The sequence below is a fragment of the Eurytemora carolleeae genome, unplaced genomic scaffold, assembly GCF_000591075.1.
Source record: "Eurytemora carolleeae unplaced genomic scaffold, Eaff_2.0 scaffold113, whole genome shotgun sequence".
Lineage (NCBI taxonomy): Eukaryota > Metazoa > Arthropoda > Copepoda > Calanoida > Temoridae > Eurytemora > Eurytemora carolleeae.
In genome coordinates, this window is record NW_019396138.1 from 600,413 (window position 1) to 624,558 (window position 24,146).

Here is a 24,146-nt window from a genome sequence, read left to right on the forward strand (position 1 = left end):
TTTTGACCTTTTTTGAGGTTTCCATGCCAAAAAAAAACTTTTTGCCCCCCCCCCCCTGAAAATTCCTAGTTATGGGCCTGGATGTGTTGATATAAACTTTATATGTCTATCTGTATATCTTAATATGTTGTTGTTAATAAAACCAACATTAAAGTGATTTCTTTTTAAGGTCGCGGAGCTTACAGTACATTCATCTTTGTACTTTTAACACAACACAAAAACACAAAAACCTTCTCTGTCTCTTTTCAGTCTTGATTTCATAGAAATGTTTTTATGATCCTAAAAACTTAAATTAGAATTTGTGTAATGGACTTGACAGGACTGAGAGCTGCTTTGGTTTCAATGTCAATTTATCAGTGTATTGTGAGTCAATGCAGTGTTGTTCGTGTTGTAGTTCAGATAGGGATAGGCCGGGCCCGGTACTTCTACAGTTTGCAGGATAGAGAGCAGGGACGGGCCGGGACACCAGTATTGTCCGTCCGCATTCTGCATCTTCTTCAGTTCAGAGTCAGACTTCAGTAATGTCGCGACCGCGGAGAAAGTAGTAAGAGCGTGAACATGAAAAATCATAGTTTAAATACAAATATTCTTTATATTGATAGATAACGTGAGGATTAGTGATGGCTCGGGTTCTCCTGATCCTTCTTCTTTCCTACTATTCTAAGGCATTTAATCTAGACACAAGAACTCCTATAGTCAAGTTTGGCGGGGTTTACTCTGATAGTTATTTTGGGTACAGTGTTGCACAACATATAATTAAAGACGGAGAACCAGTGATCCTTGTAGGAGCTCCTAAAGATAAAAACCTTCAGCCTGGAACGGAGAAATCCGGAGCATTGTATAGATGTGGGTTAACCCTGTATACCCGGGACTGCGAGCAGGTTGAGACGGATGGGAGAAGACATAATAGTGGGAGACTTTATGGTATCTATGATGGAAACCTAACTCAGCTCAAACCTCCGGTTTCGTCGGAGATAAAGGAGGATCAATGGCTCGGAGTCAGTCTCAACTCTCAAGGTATGATATTAACATTCCAAGTTGAAAACCCTTTTTTTCTCACAAGAATTGGGTTTAAAATTATTTTCAAGATGCCATAAATCTTGTTATTCTAAGCTGAGTGTCACTAAACCCCGAAGAGTAGTTATATAAGAATATAGTGTTATCCTGTATACCGTGTAATATGTGTATATATCTATACATATATTTAAATGAATAGAAGTGGGCACTGGACACTGGACTTATTTTAAATTATTCTATACATTTTTTTTGTACTGTAATATAATTTTTGAAATAACATAAAATTATTAATTTAATGGAAATGACATTTCTTTTTCCATTTGGAGTTCTTTGTCAAAAATCTATTTACTTGGGTTTGATGAGAAAAGTTTGACCGGGTTGAGGTAATCATTTTTGTCAAATTCTTTTAAATTTTTGAAATATTAAAGTATTTTTCAAGTCAAGTACCAATACCAACACAAACCAAAAATGAATATTTTAAATTTTAAAACTCATTATCCCTGAAAATAAACAATACGCTTTAAAAAAAGATTATAAAAAATTGAAGTTTAAAGAAAATAAATATCTTAAATCTGTTTTCTCTCTCCAATCCATATTTGTTCCTTATTCGGGAATATTTAATCATTCCCGACCCAACCCAAGATATCAAACCAAAAATACTAGAATTTAAAGATTGTTTATTCCTGGTAAACTACAGGTAGTGATTTCCACTCCTTCAAGAGTTAATTCAACAAAAACCCTCTGTCAACTACCCTCCCCGGGGTTTTTGGGAGTGGTTGGAAGATTGTGGGGGGGGGGAACTGAATTCTGAGCCCCTTTTATTAGAATTCTTTCTTTTAGATTTTTTCATCGTATTACAATAAGTTTTTTAATTCTTCAGACAGGAAGCATAAAAAAAATAGAGTTTTGTAATTCAAAAATTAATAATGATCTTTTTTGGTGCCTTAAGAAACAACAAATTTTTACCCCATCTATTATTATTATTATTATTATATCTCTTTTTATTTGTCCGATCCTAACTCATGAACCTCTGGCAAGATTTGCCTCAAATTTTTATTTTAGAACTTTGTAAAAAGAACGGGAATGTTTGTTAAAAAGTTCTAAGTTTAGTGGGTTGACTTTTCTATCAAATCTTTAGTTTCTAAGCAACGCTGGGTTCCCAAGCTAGTACTTAATAGAAGTGCAATCAAACTTTTTCACGCTTAAAACATTCTGTCTTGGTTTGTGCAATTCAACAATGAAAATGAGCAAGCAAATATTTAAATTTACTCCTTTCAAGATTCTAAACCGACGATTAACTTTTTAAATGAAGTGTTACTTAAAACTAGGTTGACAATTGATTTTAACATGTTTTGTGTTTTCTAGATACTAAATACTATATTTTAAACTAGAACCTGGGTTCTAGTATTATTTAACTCAAATCAGGGTTATCCTCATGTGGGATGGCAAGCCGAACACAAACAAACAAACACAAACAAACACAAACACACCCAAACACAGACAAACAAAGACAAACAAAGGCTAACACACAACACCAACACATACAGACACAAGAAACACAAACAGATGCAAATAATGACACATTCAGACATATAGTTGACTTTTATTAAATCAGAATAGTTGACTTTTTGTACATTAGTAAAATATATGCACATTTCAACATGTGCAAGACTTCGGTTGGATTTAATATTGGTTATTTACATATTTGTTTTTATTTCGCGCGTATGAGATGTGTTATTATATGTAGTATATTTTCTGCCAGGTCTAATATGCCCCCTGAGCTAGTTTAAGATCTTGATATTGATAGTAGATACCCTTTATCATCTTCAATCTTATAAATTATGCAAAATTAGTTAATGTCTGAATATATAAATATTAATGTACAAAATACTTAAAAATACATATAAAAATAAAATAATGAATAACTAGCTAAACATACAAACATCTAGCTATACAAACAAACATTTAGCTGAACATACAAACATTAAGCTAAACAGACAAACATCTAATTAAACATACAAACATCTAGCTATACATACAAACATCTAGCTAAGAATACAAACATCTAGCTATACATACAAACATCTAGCTATACATACAAACATCTAGCTGAACATACAAACATTTAGCTAAACATACAAACATCTAGTTAAACATACAAACATCTTGCTAAATATATAAACATCTAGCTTTACATACACACATCTAGCTATGTATACAAACATCTAGATATCATACAAACATATAGCTAAACATACAAACATTTAGCTATGCACACAAACATCTAACTAAACATACAAAAAAATTACAAACATCTAGCTAAACATAAAAACATTTAACTGTACATAAAAAACAGTAGGATTTCAAAATAAGGATTAGAAAATTTGACTTTGAGACAAATGTTTATTTCCTTTGCAAAATATAAACTGCAAACTTTTTAAAATAAATTATTTTTCCCTCTCTCTCATCTCCTCTCTATCTATATCTCTATTAGTTCAAGCATAAATATTTCGTTAAGGAATGAAAATGCAAAACATGTGAAATATAGAATCCCCAAAATATTTCATAATTTTGACACTTTTCATGCTTTCTCTCTCAAATCGGGAATACTGTGTGGGGATATAGGTTTAGTTAGAGTGACATTTTAAAATATGAATTTAAATATTCCAATCTGTATTTTTGCCACAAACTCTGATTTTCTAATCCATATATCTTTGCAACCCAATTTCCGTAGACCTTAGATATTTCAAACTATGAATTCTGTTGAATCAAATTAGCCAACTTTAAAATATCTTATGTTTACGCCATCAGGTTGTTGAGATATAGGGGTTAGAAAATTTGAGTTTGTGATCAATACTCAATTTCTTTATACATCTATCAGACAAACAGAGACAAAAGCATAAAGATACATCAAACACACACAAACACGCCCCAAAACATACAAACACACACCAACACACACAAACAAACAAACACAAACAAACACAAACACACCCAAACACAGACAAACAAAGACAAACAAAGGCTAACACACAACACCAACACATACAGACACAAGAAACACAAACAGATGCAAATAATGACACATTCAGACAAACACATACAAACACAAAAAGATATATAAAAACACACACAAATGCAGATAAACGCACCCAATCACATATAAACACAAAACAAACACATGCAATTTTACATTCTAACACAGCAGAGAAAAAAGTAGATGCTGACCCAGAAAATTACAATTAAACATAGATCTATACAGACAAATACATACAAACATCGACAAACGTTCACATACATTATACATACATTTTAACATATACAAATATATTTTACATAAGAAATGAAAATTTCTTATTTGTTTACATACAAACTAGAGAAAAGTTTACGGAAGACATAAAACTATCAACATAAGTTTAAAACGAAATATATGTATGTATACATCTAGAAATATCTAATGTATATTCCAACTAGATTAACCTTATTCAAGTTAGAGGATGAATGATAAGGTGCAATCATACATTTTCTCAGACCTGGGTTGGAAAATGGAATTGGTTGGATGAAAAAGAGGGTTAAAAAAATGAATGGATGACAGTGAGGAGGAAGAAAATTTGATAGATGAAAGGAACAGGGAAGAGAACTGGTTGGATTTGAGAGATTGGGAATAGACATGGATGGATGAGATGGATGAGAGGGATAGGGAATGGAACTGGATGTATGACAAGGAAAGGGTATGGAACTGGATGTATGACAAGGAAAGGGTATGGAACTGGATGAATGACAAGGAAATGGAATGGAACTGGATCTAAAACAAGGAAAGGTAATGTAACTGGATGTATGACAAGGAAAGGGTATGGTACTGGATGTATGACAAGGAAAGGGTATGGAACTGATGAATGACAAGGAAATGGAATGGAACTGGATGTATGACAAGGAAAGGTAATGGAACTGCCGGATTCGTGAGAGAGACGGAGAATGAAACTGTTGAATGGAACTGAATGGATGATTGAGAATAGGAATATGGCTAAATAGATGTAAAAAAATTTGGAAAACAACTGGACAAATGTGAGAAATGGATGGTAGGACTGAATAGATGAGAGGTAGGGTGTAACGAGATGGATGTTAGAGAGGGGCGGGTAAACGTGGAATGGGGGGAGGGTGGACTGTCTAGATGAGAAGAAAAATATCAAATTTCTTGTTGTCATTTCATTCAAGTTTCAGCTGCTCCTCATGTCTCATTTCGTTCATTGTGAATCCAATACACTACTACTGCTTCTATGCAGCTACTTTGTTCAGTCCTTTTTGTTTTGTAAATTAGGTTTAAATCGTTCCTTTCTTTCTTTTGTGAAACACTAACTATTTACATTTTTTTCGGAAATAATGAAAAAATATGTTTACGAAAGATTTAATAAATAAAAAGATGGTGGATTTTATCAAGTGATTGGTAAAAAAAACATCTCTGATAACTGTCTATAACAAAGTTTTCTATTAACTGTGTCCAAAGATCAGAACTTGTGTGTTAATGTTGTTAATTTTAAAGGCTTGATCTCGATAGCCAATGTGGGCTCTTTTAAATTTGAGGATCAATGCTTAACCTAATTAAAGGTTTTCTTGTAGGGTATACTATCACAGGATATAAAATACTGACTTCGGGATATCTCCTGTCTCCAAGATCTCTGATATCTTTCTCCAGGAAATCTCTTATAGCTGTCTCCAGGGTCTCTAATATATGTCTCCAGGATATCTCTGATAACCGTCTCCAGGATCTCTGAGAGCTGTCTCCAGGATCTCTGAGAGCAGTCTCCAGGATCTCTGATAGCTGTCTCCAGGATATCTCTGATAATTGTCTCCAGGATATCTCTGATAGCTGTCTCCAGGATCTCTGATAGCTGTCTCCAGGGTGTCTAATATATGTCTCCAGGATATCTCTGATAACTGTCTCCAGGATATCTCTGATAATTGTCTCCATGATATCTCTGATAGCTGTCTCCAGGGTCTCTAATATATGACTCCAGGATATCTCTGATAACTGTCTCCAGGATATCTCTGATAACTGTCTCCAGGATCTCTGATAGCTGTCTCCATGATATCTTTGATAACTGTCTCCAGGATCTCTGATAGCTGGCTCCAGTATATCTCCGGGAAATCTCTGATAGGATCTCTAGATCCTGTCTCCCGGAATGTGGAACTAACATCTACTTTTTTACTCTACAGAGGTTTGGTCCATCACCATCACTGAATTTTAAATCTAGCTGAGTATGTCCCTGGGACTGTCTAAAATAAAATTGATTCTTCGATCAATTCTGCATTAGAATTCATTGCCTGACCCCCCCCCCCCCTCTTCATGATCCCTGAATACTGAACAGCTAGCTCTAACACCTAAGGTTTAAAATATCTGATTATCTCCGGCAAACCCTCTTTCTCTCCCTCGAGCCATAGAATACTAGGATATGATGAGCGGAAAATATGCTGGTTCAAGTTTAGATAATAATCTTGATAATGAGTATCATCATGTTGTATAAATATGTAAATATCTAATATCAGATGTTTAACTTAGTGTGCCAAATAATATTATAAATGGGTTAAATTCATCTCCAACATGTGTTAGAATTAGTTATTCTACATATTCTGCATTAAATACTTCATTGATAGATATTAGTTCAACATCAAAAACTAAATGTAAATTGTATTTACATCTATTTACACCTATGTATGCTGTATTTTATGTAGGTTTAAGCATAAATTGTAGCCAAGTAAACTTGATTTGGGATTTAGTAAGGATTAATATACAATTTTATTTTGCTGTGCCCCTAAGGGTCGATTGAATAAATATCTTGTACTTTGACTGAAAAGTATGTACCTTGTACTATCAATTTAAGTACAGTGCTGCCCCTTGCCCCCCCCCCCCCCAACTTTGCCCTGTTGTAAATAATAAAGATGTTCTCAGATCATTCCGTCCTAGTTCATCTTCGTTTCAATCTTGTGTTCATATCATGAGAACTAATCCGTCTCTCTGCTCAACCTAGACCTGGAGCATATGAGTTGGAATGTTTTTACTCCCTATGATCTGTGAGCTAGGTCTAGAGACGGTTTGATGGAGAGAGACAAGAACTTGTGTAGATATATAATATAATAAAAGTTTGATTATCTTTATTCTTTTAATTCCAGCTGCAAATTAATTAGGATGGAACTTCGTTGATTGGATTGTTTTTAACATGAGATGTTTTATATTTTTATTTCCTAGCCTTTATAAGCAAGCACAGGTTATATTAAAAAACATCCAGAATTTGTTTTATTACTTAATTAATCTGAGGGCTAAACTTTTGTGTTGGTGAGTCGATGTCGTACGAAAGTTTTCCCCAAGTGATACCGGCTATCAGCCTAAAATTCCTACGTTGGTCGGCGTCGTGCATAAGTTTTCCCTGTTTAAGCGGCTAAGCGCCTAGAATTCCTAAATATGATAACCGGTGTCGTGCATCAGTTTTCCCCAAGTGATACCGCATAAGCCTAGGATTCATATGCTGGCCGGTATCGTGCATCAGTTTTACCCATGCGATACCATATAAGCCTAGGATTCCTATGTTGGCCGGTATCGTGCATCAGTTTTCCCTATGCGATACCATATAAGTCTAGGATTCCTATGTTAGCCGGTGTCGCTCGTGTCGCACATCAGTTTTACCCATGCGATACCAGCTAAGCCTGGGATTTCCAGGCTTAGCCGAATATTCAATACTAAAGTTTTGCCCTATAAGGTCAGTTTTTAGTCATGATGTAGTTTATATTTTGTATCTAAAGGGTCGAAATAGGATATCTCTAAAAGTCAGATCTTGGGTAGATTTAAATATTTCTTTGTTCAATACATATGTATACTGGGTTAACTATGTACAATTGCAATCAGTTCATGATTTAATTAAGATAAACTTAATTTGAATGTAAACTGTACAGTAACTGACAGTAAAGTACTGTAAATTGTGTATATGTATATATTGTAAGTAAATAAAGTAAATAGTAAAGTGTACATATACATACATATGTATACTGTATACAAATTGAGAACAACATTCACTCATTGATTTGTTAAATTATCTGAACCGATGCATTCACTACTCACTGTATTACAGAGAGATGAAATTATAGAAAGCTGTATTACAGACAGATAAATTGATAGATAGATACATGATATAAGTAGACAGCTTATAGACCTAAATATACAGTAACAAACAAAAAAGAAAGAAAAAGACCAGTAGAAAGAAAAAAAGATAATAACGGATTAAAAAATATTTAAAAATCCTGTAATTTTTCATTTCAAAGTGTTTAGCTATACGGATGTATATGTGCGAGAGCCGGTGTATGTAAGTTAAGAAGTTTCTTTGTTTTCTGTGAAAATAATTGAGTTCTCATTGGCTGAATAGTTATAAAATGAAGGAGAGGATGAAGGTGGATTCCATTCGTTTTGTTAAATCCTTCTATAATCCTTCTCAAAGGTTTATAATAAGGCGAAGAAACGTATCTAAAACTGTTGCAATTATAGTGTTACCCTAGTTATACCCACAAAGGATAAGAATGTAATATGAGGATTTGAAGCTTGATTTTGGGGTTCTTCCTTCAATTTAGTATTTTTGTTATTTACTAAATAATTAAGCAAAGAACGAGGTTAGTTTTGGCCTATAAATGTAAGAAAAGGGACTTTAAAAAGATTCCTACAGTCGTCTCTTCAGTCTCATCCATTGTGGGTAACCCTGTAGTAAAAAAAAGCAAATAGAACTATTATTGTGAATTTACTTGACAGATTTTATTAAAGGGTTAGGAGAATTATAAGGGTAGAAGGGTTGGGGTGCAGGATTCGAGTTTTTAACGAAGATTGACATCAGAGAAGGATTTAGAATATAAGAGAAGAGGGAGATCGATATTTTAACCCCTAGTCTTTAAACGAGTAATTATGTTTCCAAAGTGGAATAGGAATTAGAAAATTAGAATTTGTGATAAAAACTCAATTCCTTTTAAGATGAGAATACAGTTCGCCGATTTCAACAGTTAAACCGATTTAAACTAGTTTCTAAAATTTCTTCTCTTGAAATATCTTCTAAACCAAAGAGTCCAACCTGTCAGCTTAAAAGGTTATGTTTTTCTAATCGAAGTGTTGGTTTTGTCGGTGTTTTGTGTCGGATAAAGCAGAGTTTAGGTTTGAAGATTTGAATTCTAATATATACACAAACTATATACTAGTTCTTTGTCTGGTTAAAATCTTGCAGAATTTGAATCCAATCCCGACCTGTCTACACACAACCCTGATACCATCTTACAAATAATATACAACCTCTTACTTAATCGTGCAGGGATCTAGATTTAATATCTCCTTGAAGAAATAGATTGTCTGTTTAGAATTTAACTACAGATCATTCATGAAAAATATTCATCTTTAGTCCGGTTAAATCAAATACGGCCATTAAACATGATTGCATGAAGTTTTTTTAGTAATCCAGAACCCGCGCCCGCTTAAAAAAAACTAATTTTCAGCAAACCCTTCTGTAAAGTTTCTCGGCTTTGATCTCTGAGATAAAACTGTAATTGAACCATTATACAAAACATTTTTCTCTCGCCCAAAAGAATTGAAAGGTTCTGGTGCTCTATAATTTGCTTTGATCTTTAGGAGGTGATGTGTGGGGTGAACCTAGTACATGGGGGAGGAGGGGGAGGAGGGCATTGGTGTTTGAAAGGGATGAGAGGAGACATCACTGTTAAGGGGGAGAGGAGGGACATAATTATTAAGGGGATGGGAATGGGACATCACTGTTTGAATGGGGAGAGGGGGACACAATTGATTGAAGGTGGATGGGAATGGGACATCACTCTTTGAATGGGGAGAGGGGGACATAATTGATTGAAGGGGATGGGAATGGGACATCATTGTCTGAAGGGGATGGTAGTAAGACATCATTGTCTGAAGGGGATGGGGGAGTGGTGCATCATTGTTTGAATTGAAGGGGATGGGAGGGGGAAATGAGTGTTTGAAGAGAAGAGAAGGAGGGCATTTATTTTGAAATTTTTTAATATTTAATAAGTTTATTTTAATCTTGATTCTCTTTCTTTAAACTATATTTTCTTTTCAAGTCTTTGAGTTTCTTTCATACTATATTGTATTTCAATTCTTTTGTAAGTACACATAAACTTTACAATTTTACATCGTGCATATTAAAATCTCAGTTTCCAGCTCACCATTACGTCATTCAATTTAAAGCTGTTCCATAAAAAAAACATAAAATTTATGCATTTCTGTTTTTCCCTTTCCTTTTTTGAAGTACTTATTGCAAAAAATATTGTTGCTTTGCATCGATGCAGGCCGCACGGATATTTTGATCTGACATCATTGTATGAATTATCATGTCACTAGCTCCATACTTGAGAAGAGTACTGCAATTGATGTATCTCAGCTTTTCATTTTCTTCCTGATTCTCTCTTCAGCCTTCAAGCTAAAACTCTCAAATATTGCTCAGATCAAACACCTCTCATTTTCTTTTTTTCTCATTTCTGCATCTTTATCTTTTTCTTTTCACATATGATTAATTTATTTGTATAAATTGCAACTTTTGTATCTATCTTTATCCTACATCTATTTCTGTTTATCTATTTTCTATCTATATATTTTCTATCTGTATCTTTTTCTTTCTACTCTGCATCTATTTTTATCTTTGTCTGTTTTTTTTCTGCATCTTTGTCTATTTCTGTCTATATATTTTCTATAATGATTTATTTCTGTCTATTTATTTTCTATCTGGATCTATTTCTGTCTATATATTTTCTATCAAAATCTATTTCTGTCTATATATCTTCTATCTGAATCTATTTCTGTCTATATATACGAGTTTGCGTATTTTACCCCATAGATCTCTTTTTTTTTACTCTAGAATTGCCGATTCAAAAACCGGTTTGAAAGGATTGGCATGGATAAAAAACTTTGGGGGAGGTCTGACATAAACAATCCTTTGTGTTCAATGAGCTGTTACTTGATGAATTTCTAAGCATCAAAACAAGACAAAAATGTCTTATCAAAGATAAAAACTTAATTTTTACCGCAACCATGCAATATAGAATCCAAAATTAGAAAACAAAATCAAAATATTTTTTTTACTCGAAACGTACTTAGGGGTTACAAAAAACACATAGTTTTCAGGCGTTGGGGGGGGGTGTCTCATAGGTTGGGTTACGTAGGGAAAGGTAGTTCACAAAATTTTTTCGTTAGTTGGGTTTTTCATTCTCTTCGCACGCAACTAGAAATACTTCATTGACTTCTTTCTGGCTGGTACTAGAGAGAAGGTTAAATTTTTCATTAAAATTCATCATGAGTCAAGCAAATTATTCAGTAGAAAATTTGCAAATAACCAGAGTTTGCATGTTTGTAAAATTAGCAAAACGTATCAAATTAGATATTCAAACCTTGTATCCTGCTCAAATAAAGGCAGCCTAGGCTTATGCAAGATTTGTGTTAAAAATATTCATTTCTCACTCATTCATGAACAGCCAGGATACTAATTAGTTATGACAAAACAATTTAAAATTTTAATTGCCGATTCAAAAACCGGTTTGAAAGGATTGGCATGGATAAAAAACTTTGATAAATCGGTTAAAGAATTGTTTAAGTTTAATGATGTTTGAATGACTGTGGGTTGGTGGTCTCCAACAGGGTAAAGATCAGTTTAAATCTTCTTCAACAAAAGATCCTTTATTGTCCCTGACATGAATAGAAAATTGTTTGGACAAAAATTATGCTTGTAAATCCCCTCGCCCCGCCCCCCTCCGCCCCGCCCTCCTTGATAAATTACTTTTACCCTGATAGTACACTTAACTGGCTCAAATTCACACTTTTTCTCTCGTTTTCTTAAGAATAGTGGTCTTGGCACAAACTTAAATTTGTAATCCGTATATCTTTGCAATCTGATGATGTAAACTTTTGACATTTCATTTAGCATATCAAAGGTCTACGACATCGGGTTGCAAAGATATAAGGATTATAAAATCTGATTTTGTGCCAGAACGCTGTTATCTTGAACAAGATTGTACATTCGTTTTAAGCGTTGATTTCTGAAAGAATGAAGGTTCGAGGGTACAAAGGTTGGATTTTTTATAAAGTATATTGTTTTCATGTGTCGAAGGAAGGTTAAAATATCATTTAACTTATAACATCTGTACTATTATACACTCCTTCCAGCTTTACCTCAATTATACATTTAGGTGAAAATATCAAACAGTTTTAGAGATGGAAATTTAAGAGAGTTTCGATATACAAACCCAAGTTTACGAAACTGTGTTTCTATTTAAGGTCTAAACAGAATTTTTTAGAAACATTATTAAAAAAATGAGATTATAAAACTTAATGTGTATATGCAATTTGAATGTGAGATTTGAAATGTCAAATTCGTGTTACTTTCATTGATCAGAATGGATTGACACCTTGTTACAAGATAAAACTAAAAACTCTAAACCCTGTTTGTTTTCAGGTGCTGGAGGGAAGGTGATTGTATGTGCTCACAGATACTCTGTCAGAGATGTAGATAAATTCACTTATAAACCAATAGATTCTAAACGAGCTATGCTAGGTATGTGTTATATCCTTCAGTCCGACCTAACAATGCCAAAAGATACAAGTATTGGTGCCAAAAACGTCCTGGTAGTGAGAGAGGCTCTACGTGGGAAAAAGCTTGAACTCATTAATGATTTTGACAACCACGCCAAGTTTGGAGTTTGTCAAGTTGGTACCTCGTCAGCTTGGGTCAAGTCTAGTCCCGGAGTAAACAGTGAAAGTTTAGATGAAGATTATGCTTTATTTGGTGCGCCTGGGTGTCTAACCTGGAGAGGTAACGTTCTTGGTCAGAGAACCGGAACCACCGGAAGTTATTCTACAGCGCTACATGAGGACAATTACCTGAAATTCACAAAACACGGACATCTGGGGCTTTCTGTCACCTCGGGCAAATATTTCGATGATGAATTAAACTATGTGTCCGGAGCACCACATGTTGAGACGGAGAAAAGTTCCGGTTCGGGAGAAATTTACTTCTTTGCTCCTAGCTCAATCTCGACCCAGCTGGTCGTTCAAGAGCAAAAAACATTATCCGGGGGTAGTTTCGGAGCCGGGTTCGGTTACAGCCTGGAGACCCTGGATGTGAACGGAGACGGGAAAGATGATATGTTGGTCGGAGCTCCGTTCACAGAGCATAAAACAGGGGGAGGATCAGTTTTCCTTTACATCAACAAGGAAAGTTCATTGAAAAGTGATTTTTTCATCGAAATCCGCGGAAGCGTTCACGAATCCCAATTTGGTCTTTCTCTGACGGCCCTAGGAGACATAAACAAAGACGGATTTGACGATTTTGCCGTTGGTTCTCCATACGAGGATTTGGGAGCTGTTTACATTTTTTTGGGATCATCAATAGGTATTTCCGGGTATAAGTTGAGCAGAGGAGTTGTTAATGCTGTTGATGTTGCTAGTCAGATAATCAAAGCTAGAGATTTCATGACATCAGGAAATATTCCCGTCCCGACCAACTTCTCAACCTTCGGCTCTAGTCTGTCAGGAGGAATGGATCTTGATAACAACAATTATCCTGGTAAGTTTTAAATAGCGCTCTAGGTATTTTGTTTCCCATAATCTTAGATTTCTCCGTACCTGTTTAGTTCTGGCTGTTTTAGCTGAGTTTCTATATTGACTGTGGTTTACTGCAGACCTTGAACACAGGTTTAAAAAATATCTGATTTCATTTGAGAAATATATATTTAGTTGTTTACATTGCGTGAAGGTACTTAGAACAACGGTTTTTATGTTTATGTTGACAATTACAATTATTTATTTATTCTAAGCTTATTCCACTTTGTCTAATATATGTATACATACATTCCTAAATACATACATTTACAAAACTATAGATCTTTAAAAACTAATTTTATTTAGAAAATACATCGCTGAAATAAAATTTTTAACTAACTTTTAACTACTGTACACTTCTGTAAACAAACATATTAAAGTTCCTCATGCATCTCCTTGGACAAAACTATAAATTAGAGAAATAAACATTGAAATAAACATTGAAATGTGAGAATTTAATTGTTTTACGCAACTTTAGCTTGTCACGCCAATCTAACACAAAAGTAAGAATTAAATTAATCATGCTATAAACCTTATGGCTTTAACCTCTTATATTACTTCTTGTAACTTTCGTACAATTTATTTTTTATTTTTTAAATACCTCTAAATTAAATTCAACTACATGGAAATCAGTGAGCTTTACATTCGGGTTTTTTCCAAGCCACATTTTTATCCAGGTTCGCGTATTTTACATCGAGTTTGCGTATTTTACCCCATAGATCTCTTTTTTTTACTCTAGATTCGCGTATTTTACATGGAGTTCGCGTATTTTACTCTGAGTTTGCGTATTATACTCCCAGTTTTCGTATTTTATATAGGGTCCGCGGTTTTTTACTTCGAATCAACGTAGTTTAAGTGATTGTTCTTTGTGTTAACAGTGTGAGCTCATGATAGATAATTGAATAAGTAACTATTTCTAGAAAATAGCGGGAAATGGGGAGCATGGAACACCTTCTTTAATTGACTATGCAATGCTTGAAATTCTTTGTTCGACTTAATCTTCTCGAAACATTTTTAAAGTAAAAACTTGTTTTTTCATAGAGACAAGATCTAGACAACTTAAATCCTGGTCCTAGCAATCGGTATTTTCAACGTAAACGGTTTTTTATCTCTTTTAGACACATGGTATGAAGATTCATTTTAGGGAGACTTAAGTGTAAACGTTTTTTTTTTTTTGGGGGGGGGGTTAGATTTGGGATAATTGGATTAGGTTTACATTTTGAGTCTAAAAACATTTAGTCTGATGTTTATCTGATATAGTCAAGTGTTCGCTTTAAGGCTCAGTTCATTTTAGCTCGTCCAAGCTTTTTTAAATTCCCCTGAGGGATTAAATCCAACCCTTTTCTGACATCTCAGATAAAATCTTGAGTCTCAAAGCAGTTTTAAATCTTTAAACTCTAGTGGGATGACTTCTCCCTTGTGTAGAGTGTAGCTCCTCTATCCTTGTAATAAAGCTGCTGAATAGAAGATTAATGAAACCTTTAAACAACATTTCTGCACTGATGGATTTTCCTTAGGTCACCGTTTATTTACATAATTTAACCATTTTACACTGGGAGGTTATTTATGCAAGCTTGGACCGTTCACATTTCAACCTTACCCCACCCCTCTTCCCCCCTTTCCCCTGATACCTCTCCGTTAGTCCCGATCTATCTTGAGCAGAAACAAAGCTCTGTGAATAATGAGTCTAGGATACACGGGTAGAATGTTTAGTTGAGTTTCACAAAAATAACGCAAATTATTCATTTTTAGATTTGTTGATTGGATCCTACAATTCTAACTCCGTATACCTCCTTCTATCCAGACCTATCATCAATATTACAACCAGGGTTGAGGATGCTCTGCTCCAGGCTGTTGATCCGGGACAGGCTGGCTGCTTCATGGACCCAGAGTCCCAGTACACCTGCTTCCACTTCAGTGCTTGCTTCGATGTTGAGTCCCAGGACGTGGGTTCAGGAATGATGATCAGGTTCAAAATAATCGCTGAACCTAACAAACCTGTATCCAGGGTTTGGATGCGGTTGAGTAGTGAAGATCAGGTTGAGAACAGAACGAACATTGTGGAACATGATCTTTTCATTCAGGAATAAATCTTATCCGCCCTTAAACACGTTAAAAATATAATTCATGTACAGTGTACATTAAACAGTAAATACAACACGTACATACATATTCAGTAAAACCAAGGGGTAAAATTTAGTTCATTAATGAATGGTTAATTTGAAAACAAAAAGAATAACGTTGCAAACCTTCCTTCGTTTTGCTTAGTACTTTTCGGCGGCCGGCGGTAGTTTTTCTTTTTCTATAATTTCCTTCTGAAAAATTTGAAGATGTAAATCCGCAGTGAACATGTTGTCATAAAATTCCACACCTAGGCCTGATTTTAAACATTTTAAGATTCTTTTCGTTAAAACTTGAAATATAAAAGGTATTCCCTGCGTTATTATATACGCATAGATATATATGGTACCCGAGGTTGATACGTAAATGTATCTTTATGTATAAAAGTAGCTAGTAATCTCTGCTTGTCTGTCTTTTTTTTGCGATGTTCGATCATAACTTATGAACCCCGGCCCTGGACCAACTTTGGTTGGGGCACTCGGTAGAACAACGGGAATGTTTATAGTTTGATTTAAAAATTGTAAGTTTAGTGGGTTTCCTTACATCTGGAAAACTTAGTTTTGGGAAAAAGATAAGTTTCCAATCTAGTATTGATAAGAAGTATGATAATCAGTCAGGAGCAACTCTATGAATAAAAAAAGATTGTTTGTGTAATTACTCTGGAGTTATCTACTTGTTTACCACCCAGTATTTGTTTTGATAGGATCACATTTAGACAGAGTTTACCATCAAGTATAAACTATTAGAGTAGAGTAATGAGCCGTCTGTTTAGATAAGTCTGGGATATTTAAGCTTGAGTGGTGAGGGGAACCCTCATTTTCATCTTAAGTGTTTGATGTTTATGCATTTAAGATTTTATTCGAATTAATATATTTACAGTATTGTACATTATACATTGTACATAATTGTGGTCAAAACAATTATTTATTGTGATTTTGGAATTGAGTCTTTGCTGCAAACTCTGATTTATTAATCTATATATCTTTGCAACCCAATGTCGTAGAACTTAGATATTTCAAACTATGAATTCTGTAAAATTCTATTACAACTATATTTTCAACTAAACCTTGCAAGCAAAGTTGTTTTCGAACAAGTTTTGATATTGGTAAAAAGTCCCTCTGTACAGTGAACAGTGTTTATTCGAACATTGGGAAACGTCGAAATTAAGATATTTTAGTGTAAGAAACATTCATAAATGTTCAAAAGGTTCTATGTTTTTATCATATTTTATATTTATACTATAAATTTTATATATATACAAACACATTTGTTTACTTTAACAGGTGTGATTTACATCAATATAATTAAAGTAATTAGGAGTGATAACAAGGTATATATCTGTAAAGTTTAATTGGTGGCTTGTCAAGATAAGATCTTAATCTATAGGAGGATGAGAGGGAGTACTGTACTACAATCCTGGGATATCTTTCAAACACACAGACAGATCTACAGACACCTGTCAAGTTTTCCCTCTCTTATACCCTAGTCCAGGAGGAACCTAGAGCTAGGTATGATCTAGGAGATCCTATAGTTAATATAGACAAGTATCCGATCTTGAATCAGCAGCAGGCGTTGAGAACTTTCTACGCCAAGTTCCAGAAGAACTGCGGAGCAGATGAACTCTGCCAAGCACAATTAATCGTGAAACCCACACTACTAGATAAACAGGGTGAATTAACCAGGAGTAAGGACGGGATGTATGAACTAGAACTAGGTGCAATCCCGGATAATCAATTCGTCCTGGACGTAAACGTTCAGAACCTTGGAGAGGCAGCCTATGAAGCCAAACTAGATTTAGTGTTTCCTGACTCCATATCGTATGTAGGACTAGGAAATGTATCTGATGCTAATAATATCCGTATAATTAACTCAACCTGTCTTACATTCAACCTGGGCAACCCGTTCAAGGGTCAGAGTGAGAAAGGAATAAACTCAATAAATCTTCAGTTACGGTTTACACCAAACAGTGTGATCAATGACACCTTGATACGTTTCGATTTCACTGTTAACACAACAAGTGAGCTTGTAGTAGACTCCAGTACCTTCCTTCACTGTCTGATTGTGAGAAGAGCTGAGCTTAAAATAACCGGACGAGGATTGCCTGGAACAGTGTTCTACGGTGGAACTGTTAGAGGAGAATCAGCTCTCAAGGATGTATCGGAGATTGGTCCTTTAGTTCAACATAGATATCTAGTCACTAACTACGGTCCTAGTGAGGTAGATGTTGTTACAATCAAGATAAAATGGCCGTTTCAAGTTGAGAATAATAAGCCTCAGGGGAAATGGCTTCTTTACTTGACGGAGCATCCTTTGTTAAGGAACGGACGGGGAGATTGCTCCTTGCCTCCCGGGTTCAAACCCAATCCTCTCAACCTAACCTCTAAGAGCGAGAGCTCGGGATATCGTGAATCTAGATCAGGTCGTGGGAATGCAAAAGAGTTTAAAAACAGCCAAATTGACATTTTTATAGATGAGAAATTCCAATCTGAATTAGACCTGTTATCAGAAACCAAAGTAAGGAGGAGAAGAGAGATAGAGCATATAGTTGCTCCGCTTCGTATTCGAGGATCAAACCCTGAGGATCCCGGAGAGCTTGTGGTTCGGCTTGATTGTGAGCTGGGTACAGCAAAGTGTATAACAGTGACTTGTCAGGTATATAACCTAGCTGCTAGAGACAGTATCACGCTAGAGATTAGATCAAGATTATGGAACTCTACTCTAGTCGAGGACTATTCAAACATTGATAAAGTGGAAATATTTTCTAAATCATCTGTGATCATAGACTCTGTTTATACTCAGGATCTATCCAACGATATTGAGTCGATACTAACCCTAGCTCTTCCTGACCGACAGCTGGAACCAGTTCAAAGTTTGGATTGGTGGATTTATGTCGTATCAGCAGCTGCTGGATTACTAGTTCTAGTCATTATAATCCTTATCCTCGGCAAACTTGGATTCTTTACGAGACAAAGACTTGTCGACGACGACACAGATTTCATGGTGTCGGCAAATTATGAAAAGGTCAAGTTAAACGGTGATATGTAGACATGAAGAAATCAAATAAATTTATTAGTAGAGGAAATGAGATCTGAGACGGATATATGAGGGGCAGGTGTAGGATCCGTAGAAACCCTGCTGAGGGGTAAACCTCACCGGTTTCTCTCCTTTACAAACCTATTCATTCAATTCATGCCCAGATATTTACCAGTAAACAAGATACAGGGGGGTGCTCCGTCATATTCTAATTCAAAATATTTTTACAGTTTTATAAAATTTTATCTTTGTTTTTAAAAGGGCTTTCAACGAGACAGCTGCTTTCCACCGTTAATAATTCATTTTATAATTCAATAGTAATTATTCATTATTTCTTTAACTCAAAATGATTAATAGGGGCTAAAATAAAACCGTCTTTCAAATATAAGATACATGTCGGATCAAATACAAAATTTAATGTGTGATTTTTTGTAAGAAATTTAGCTTTCATGTCTTTTTTTTTAATAATATGAAAATGCATCTTTTAAAGCTAGCCGTGAATTCAGGGTTTTTTGAATTCGACTTTGAACCAGTGTTCAACAAAGTTGAAGAATTTCCCCATTTGTCAGGTTTGGTTCAGCTCTCATCCATTAGTGTAATATTCATTAATCATTCATTATTCCTAGAACCTTAAAATTAGGCACAGGTTCATGTAGTGTGTAATTAGCCAGCAGGGCTGAGGTTGGAGAAGTTGGTAATAGTGGAGGTTAAGGGTTAAATATGAGGTTGAGGAATTGTATGATAAAGGATTAGAACTAAATGGCGTGTTCATTAGATATTATTTTCAAGAAAGTTTTTTTTATTTACAGTGGAGTTTGTTTTGAAAAAATGGAGGGTTAAATTGAAGCTTGGATTTTAAGGAATGGATGTTTTAATGTTCATGGTTGAGTTTGGATTATAAATATGGTGAATGTTCGATTGAACTAATGGAGGTTTGAATGTTTATAGTTGAGTTTGGATTATAAATATTGTGAATGTTCGATTGAACTAATGGAGGTTTGAATGTTTATAGTTGAGTTTGGATTATAAATATGGTGGATGTTCGATTGAACTAATGGAGGTTTGAATGTTTAAAGTTAAGTTTGGATTACAAATATGGTGAATGTTCGATTGAACTAATGGAGGTTTGAATGTTTATAGTTGAGTTTGGAAAGAATGGAGGTATAGGATGATTATGATAATGTTAGGTTATAAATTCAGAATGGAGAGATAAAGGGAGGGAAGTGTTTAAACCAAGAGGGATGTAGGATTAAGAAACTAGAGAAAATATTGATTACCATGGATATTCCATTAATGGTTGATGACAGTTCGTTGAAAAAGTTATGATAAAAAGATTTCAATGCTTCGACATTCATTCAGTAACAAGTCATGTATATTGTATATTGTATATTGTATGCATTCTCCATGATTGTAAAACCACTTAACAGTCGTGATTATACATATATAAGTAAATGTATGTATGTATTAAATTTTTAATAAATATGTCTATAATATATGTCTAGCTTTTAGTTCCATAATCTAGATTTTGTATATTTATTTAACCCTAAAAAGGCTGAGGGTCTGTGGTCTGAATCGAGGGAGGGGAGGGGGGCAATTTTTCAAGGCCAGCTTACTTTAATGGTTGGGGCGCTAGGGATGTTTTAAAAAAGAGTTATGGGGTATTTTAGATGTTTTTTAGACACCGAGCGTTCTATACCCTACCCTATGCCTTTAAAAATACTTTTTGTTCACAAATAATCCTTTAAATTAATATTTCGGAAATGTTCTGATGTTTTAAGGTGATAATGTAGAAAATAAGAAAAGCTAGAGCAAAAACCCCCCGCTCCTCAAACCTTTTCAGGGTTAAACGCGGGAAAGCTAAAGTTTGCAAGTTTACTGTAAAACAATCCCACGGTCCCAGAGCTAATTATACAAAAATAATATTTTCTCATTCATGTAAATACATATATTTATGTTGTCTACTGTTAATTTCAAAACAAAAACGAAAACAACTCAACATAATCGAAAGGAAAATCCGGTTTTGTATTAAAAAGGCTAATTATGTCAGAATTTTAAAACGGACTTATTTCGGATACTACATACTATAAAATATTCATTACATTTTAATGGATGGCATTTAATAAAGGGGATATCTAGAAAAAGTTAATTCCGATAAAAGCCAGGGCATATATACTAAAGATCTGGCAGCTGCCCAAGGAAGTTGCGTGCACTTGCCGCGTTGAATAACAAGAAGAGAAAGATTAGTAGATATTTTAGGGTTAGGGTTGGTTAACACCTTCTGGGTCAAGCACTGCGGCCAGGACAGACTAGGGGGCCGAGCGCCGCGGCTAGAACAGTCCCTCGCTCTGTCTTGTATTTCAACGCGGCATGCACACGTAACTTCTTTGGGCTTCTACCTATAGATCTATGGCATGTTTAACTACTGTAGGGGTTGTGTACATTTATGGCCAATTTCTTATTCATTTAACCATAGGTACAACTATAAGGTCGTATCTATCTATTTACATCTATAGACACTGCTCTGGTAAAATAACCATAGTGTGACTATGGTCCTACCTATGGTAGAGCGTCTAAGAAATTGGCCATAATGTGACGTATTTTGACTGCTCAAGAACTGGTTGAAGGTAAATAAACACCAATGTAAACAAGTCCGTCCTTCCACTCTGTATCCCGATTCCCGAGTCCATTAGCGCCTGATCCAATCAGGGTTTAGTCATGTGTTTGATGTCTATTCTGAACAAATAGAAATATTTGGTGATAACATCTATCTTTCTATCTAGCTCATTATCCGATGTTATGAAACCTTCAATAGGCGCTATCACTAAATGGAAATATTTACTTCTACTGAAACTTTGGTGAGCTTTTGATCCTGCTCAGAAAAGGTCAGCTTATTAATTATAGTTTTAATAAAACTAGTTCTATTAGTCCTAATTAGTGAAAGGAAATAAGGTTTATGAACTTTTAAAAAGCACCACACAAATACTGTGAACTTCGAAGGTGTCAACACTTCAAAACTGTATTCTGTAAAAGTTTGCTTTTAACAAACTTTGCAATATTTGTGTGTATCCTAAGACCAAATGAATTGGGTTTTTGCCACAAACTCTGCTTTTCTAATCCCTACATCTTTGCAACCCAAAATCGGAGACCTTTGATATTTCAAAATATAAATTTTGTTGGATCAAATAGTCTAAACTTGAAATATCAAATTAAGCGTTACACTATCTGGTTGCCAAGATAAAGGGATAAGAAAATTTGAGTTTGTCGCAAAAATTCCTTTACGAGGAATTTAGTTCATATTTTTGCATATATTTTCTACCAGGGTGAAAATTGTTTTTTTTTAAGGAAAGGAAATGTTTAGAAAATTTTTTTAAATTTTTTAAATTTTTAAAAGTTCTCAGACTTTTTTAGAACATTTTAAAAGACCAAAAACCTTTAAAGTAAAAAAAAACCCAGTTATTCTGTTTTGCAATGCAGAAGGTAAAATTTCAACATTACTTACAGTGCATTTTTTCAGCACAAGAGAACACAGCAATAAATGTTATTTTCGAATCCCTCTTGTAAATCTAGTATTTTAGTATTTTGCAACAATATATGACAATGCAACATATTAAGGTTGTAATAGGCAGATGTTTGTAGATCTAAAAGTGCATATGCATGTGATGCGCACACTAATAAAAATAGTTTTAAAGTGTTTAAGTAGATGTCAGGCTCACGGCTATAATAGCAATATATATCAATAAATCTAGGTAGAGGGGAGTAAATTGCTTTAATATACCCTTACCAAAGCTGGAGATGAAGGGGGGGGGGTGATAACGTTCGGCTCCGTCCTTTCGTTGTTCTTCTAGACTCCTCCCCTTCCTGAGAAAAAAAGGTCTACCTTACGTTCCAGGTTAGGTTTAGCCGGGATAGAAAGGAAATGAGACTTTGTCACAAACTATGATTTTCTTATTCCTATATCTTTGTAGTACAATGCCGTAGACCTTAGATATTTCAAAATATGAATTCTGTTAGATGAAAAAATCTAAGTTTGAAATATCAAAGGTTTACACCATCAGAAAATCAGAGTTTGTTACAAAGACTCAATTCCTTTAGTCCCCGGTTGGTTGATAATTTATGATAAATTACTTAATATTTTATATATTCTCTTGGAGAATTAAATTTTCAGAAAGTGGATATCTGTGACCTGAAAACTAAAGGAATGTAATAATCCTAGCCTAGAGCACAAGATATATTCTAGACCCAGATACTGCAATCAAACTGCACCACAGGAGAATACAGTTATCCTTCTCCATCAGCTTTTTTAGTGGTTTCCATGTAGATATAGAACTAGGGTTGTTTGCATTCTACTATGACGTGTTAGGTCAGCTATAGTATAAATCATATTGTAAACAATCAATACATTGTCCGCATATGTATAAATATATGTATATATATATACGAGCTTGAGGACCGGCCCAGCGTTGCTCAGAGTATCTATAGTTACTTCCATCGTTTACCCGAGCTTGGTCATGAATTACGAGTTAAGATATTTTTCCCTAAATAATGGATTCACTCAACTTAGAATCTCAAAACTAAGCTAAAAACATTCCCATGGCTCTATCGAGTTCCCCAATAAAAATTTGAGGCAAATCGGTACAAGGATTCCTGAGTTATGATCGGACAAACAAACAGACAAACAGAGATTTCAACTTTATATATATATATAGATATAAAGAATTATTTTCAAAAATCAGCCATTTTGCTCTGCTTGTAGCCTTGTTTACAATCTTTGTTATTGTTTACATAGATCATAAGCTGCCCATGACCGTCACAACTAAAAGTAAACAAAACACTACCCCCCCCCTATCCTTAGTTCTGTTAATATTAGTGGTTTCAAACATATCCTGATTCTGCTAGCTCTCCTAAACTGATTAATAAGAGTTTTCTAGTTTGCAAGTTAGATAATTAGTATTATGATATCATCACAACAGTTTCCCAAGAATTAATTAAAGAGTATTGAAACCTGATATTCTCCTAGGTCTTCATATAATCTTGTTTTGATAATTATTCAACAGTTTTTTTATTCTATTTCTAGGCTCTATCATTTCTCGTTTAAAAGTCATTTAAGTATGTTCGCTGACCAACCCAACATTATTAACCCTTTTCATAAAAATCCTATGGGAGGGGGAAGAGACCACTTGCCCCCCCCCCTTAAAAAAACTGCTGTGTGAGCGCGCAATAAATTCTTATATGTAATACTAGCTTAAAAACCCGGCGTTGCCTAGAGTTTTTCATATATAAGTCAACTCACTCAACTTAGAACTTGTATAACAAATTGATAACATTCAAGTGCTCC

General features: G+C 34.6%; 1 protein-coding gene across 1 annotated transcript; it reads left to right on the forward strand.

Annotated features, from left to right (window-relative positions):
• Nucleotides 1-492: 492 nt before the first annotated feature.
• Nucleotides 493-20,304, forward strand: LOC111696059 (integrin alpha-PS1). The gene is made up of 4 exons (XM_023465582.1): nt 493-1,017; nt 12,513-13,622; nt 15,410-15,741; nt 17,165-20,304. Exons 1-4 carry the CDS (start codon nt 621-623, stop codon nt 18,821-18,823), a joined length of 3,498 nt encoding a protein of 1,165 aa, XP_023321350.1. The 5' UTR covers nt 493-620; the 3' UTR covers nt 18,824-20,304.
• The last annotated feature ends 3,842 nt before the right edge of the window (nt 20,305-24,146 follow it).

What these genes read in the sequence shown, in the direction of transcription:
- LOC111696059 (XM_023465582.1), top strand. Translation starts at nt 621, where the DNA reads ATGGCTCGGGTTCTCCTGATCCTTCTTCTTTCCTACTATTCTAAGGCA. An exon ending in AGTCAGTCTCAACTCTCAAG is followed by an intron (nt 1,018 to 12,512) that starts GTATGATATTAA and finishes GTTTGTTTTCAG; the next exon opens with GTGCTGGAGGGAAGGTGATT. An exon ending in TGATAACAACAATTATCCTG is followed by an intron (nt 13,623 to 15,409) that starts GTAAGTTTTAAA and finishes ATTCATTTTTAG; the next exon opens with ATTTGTTGATTGGATCCTAC.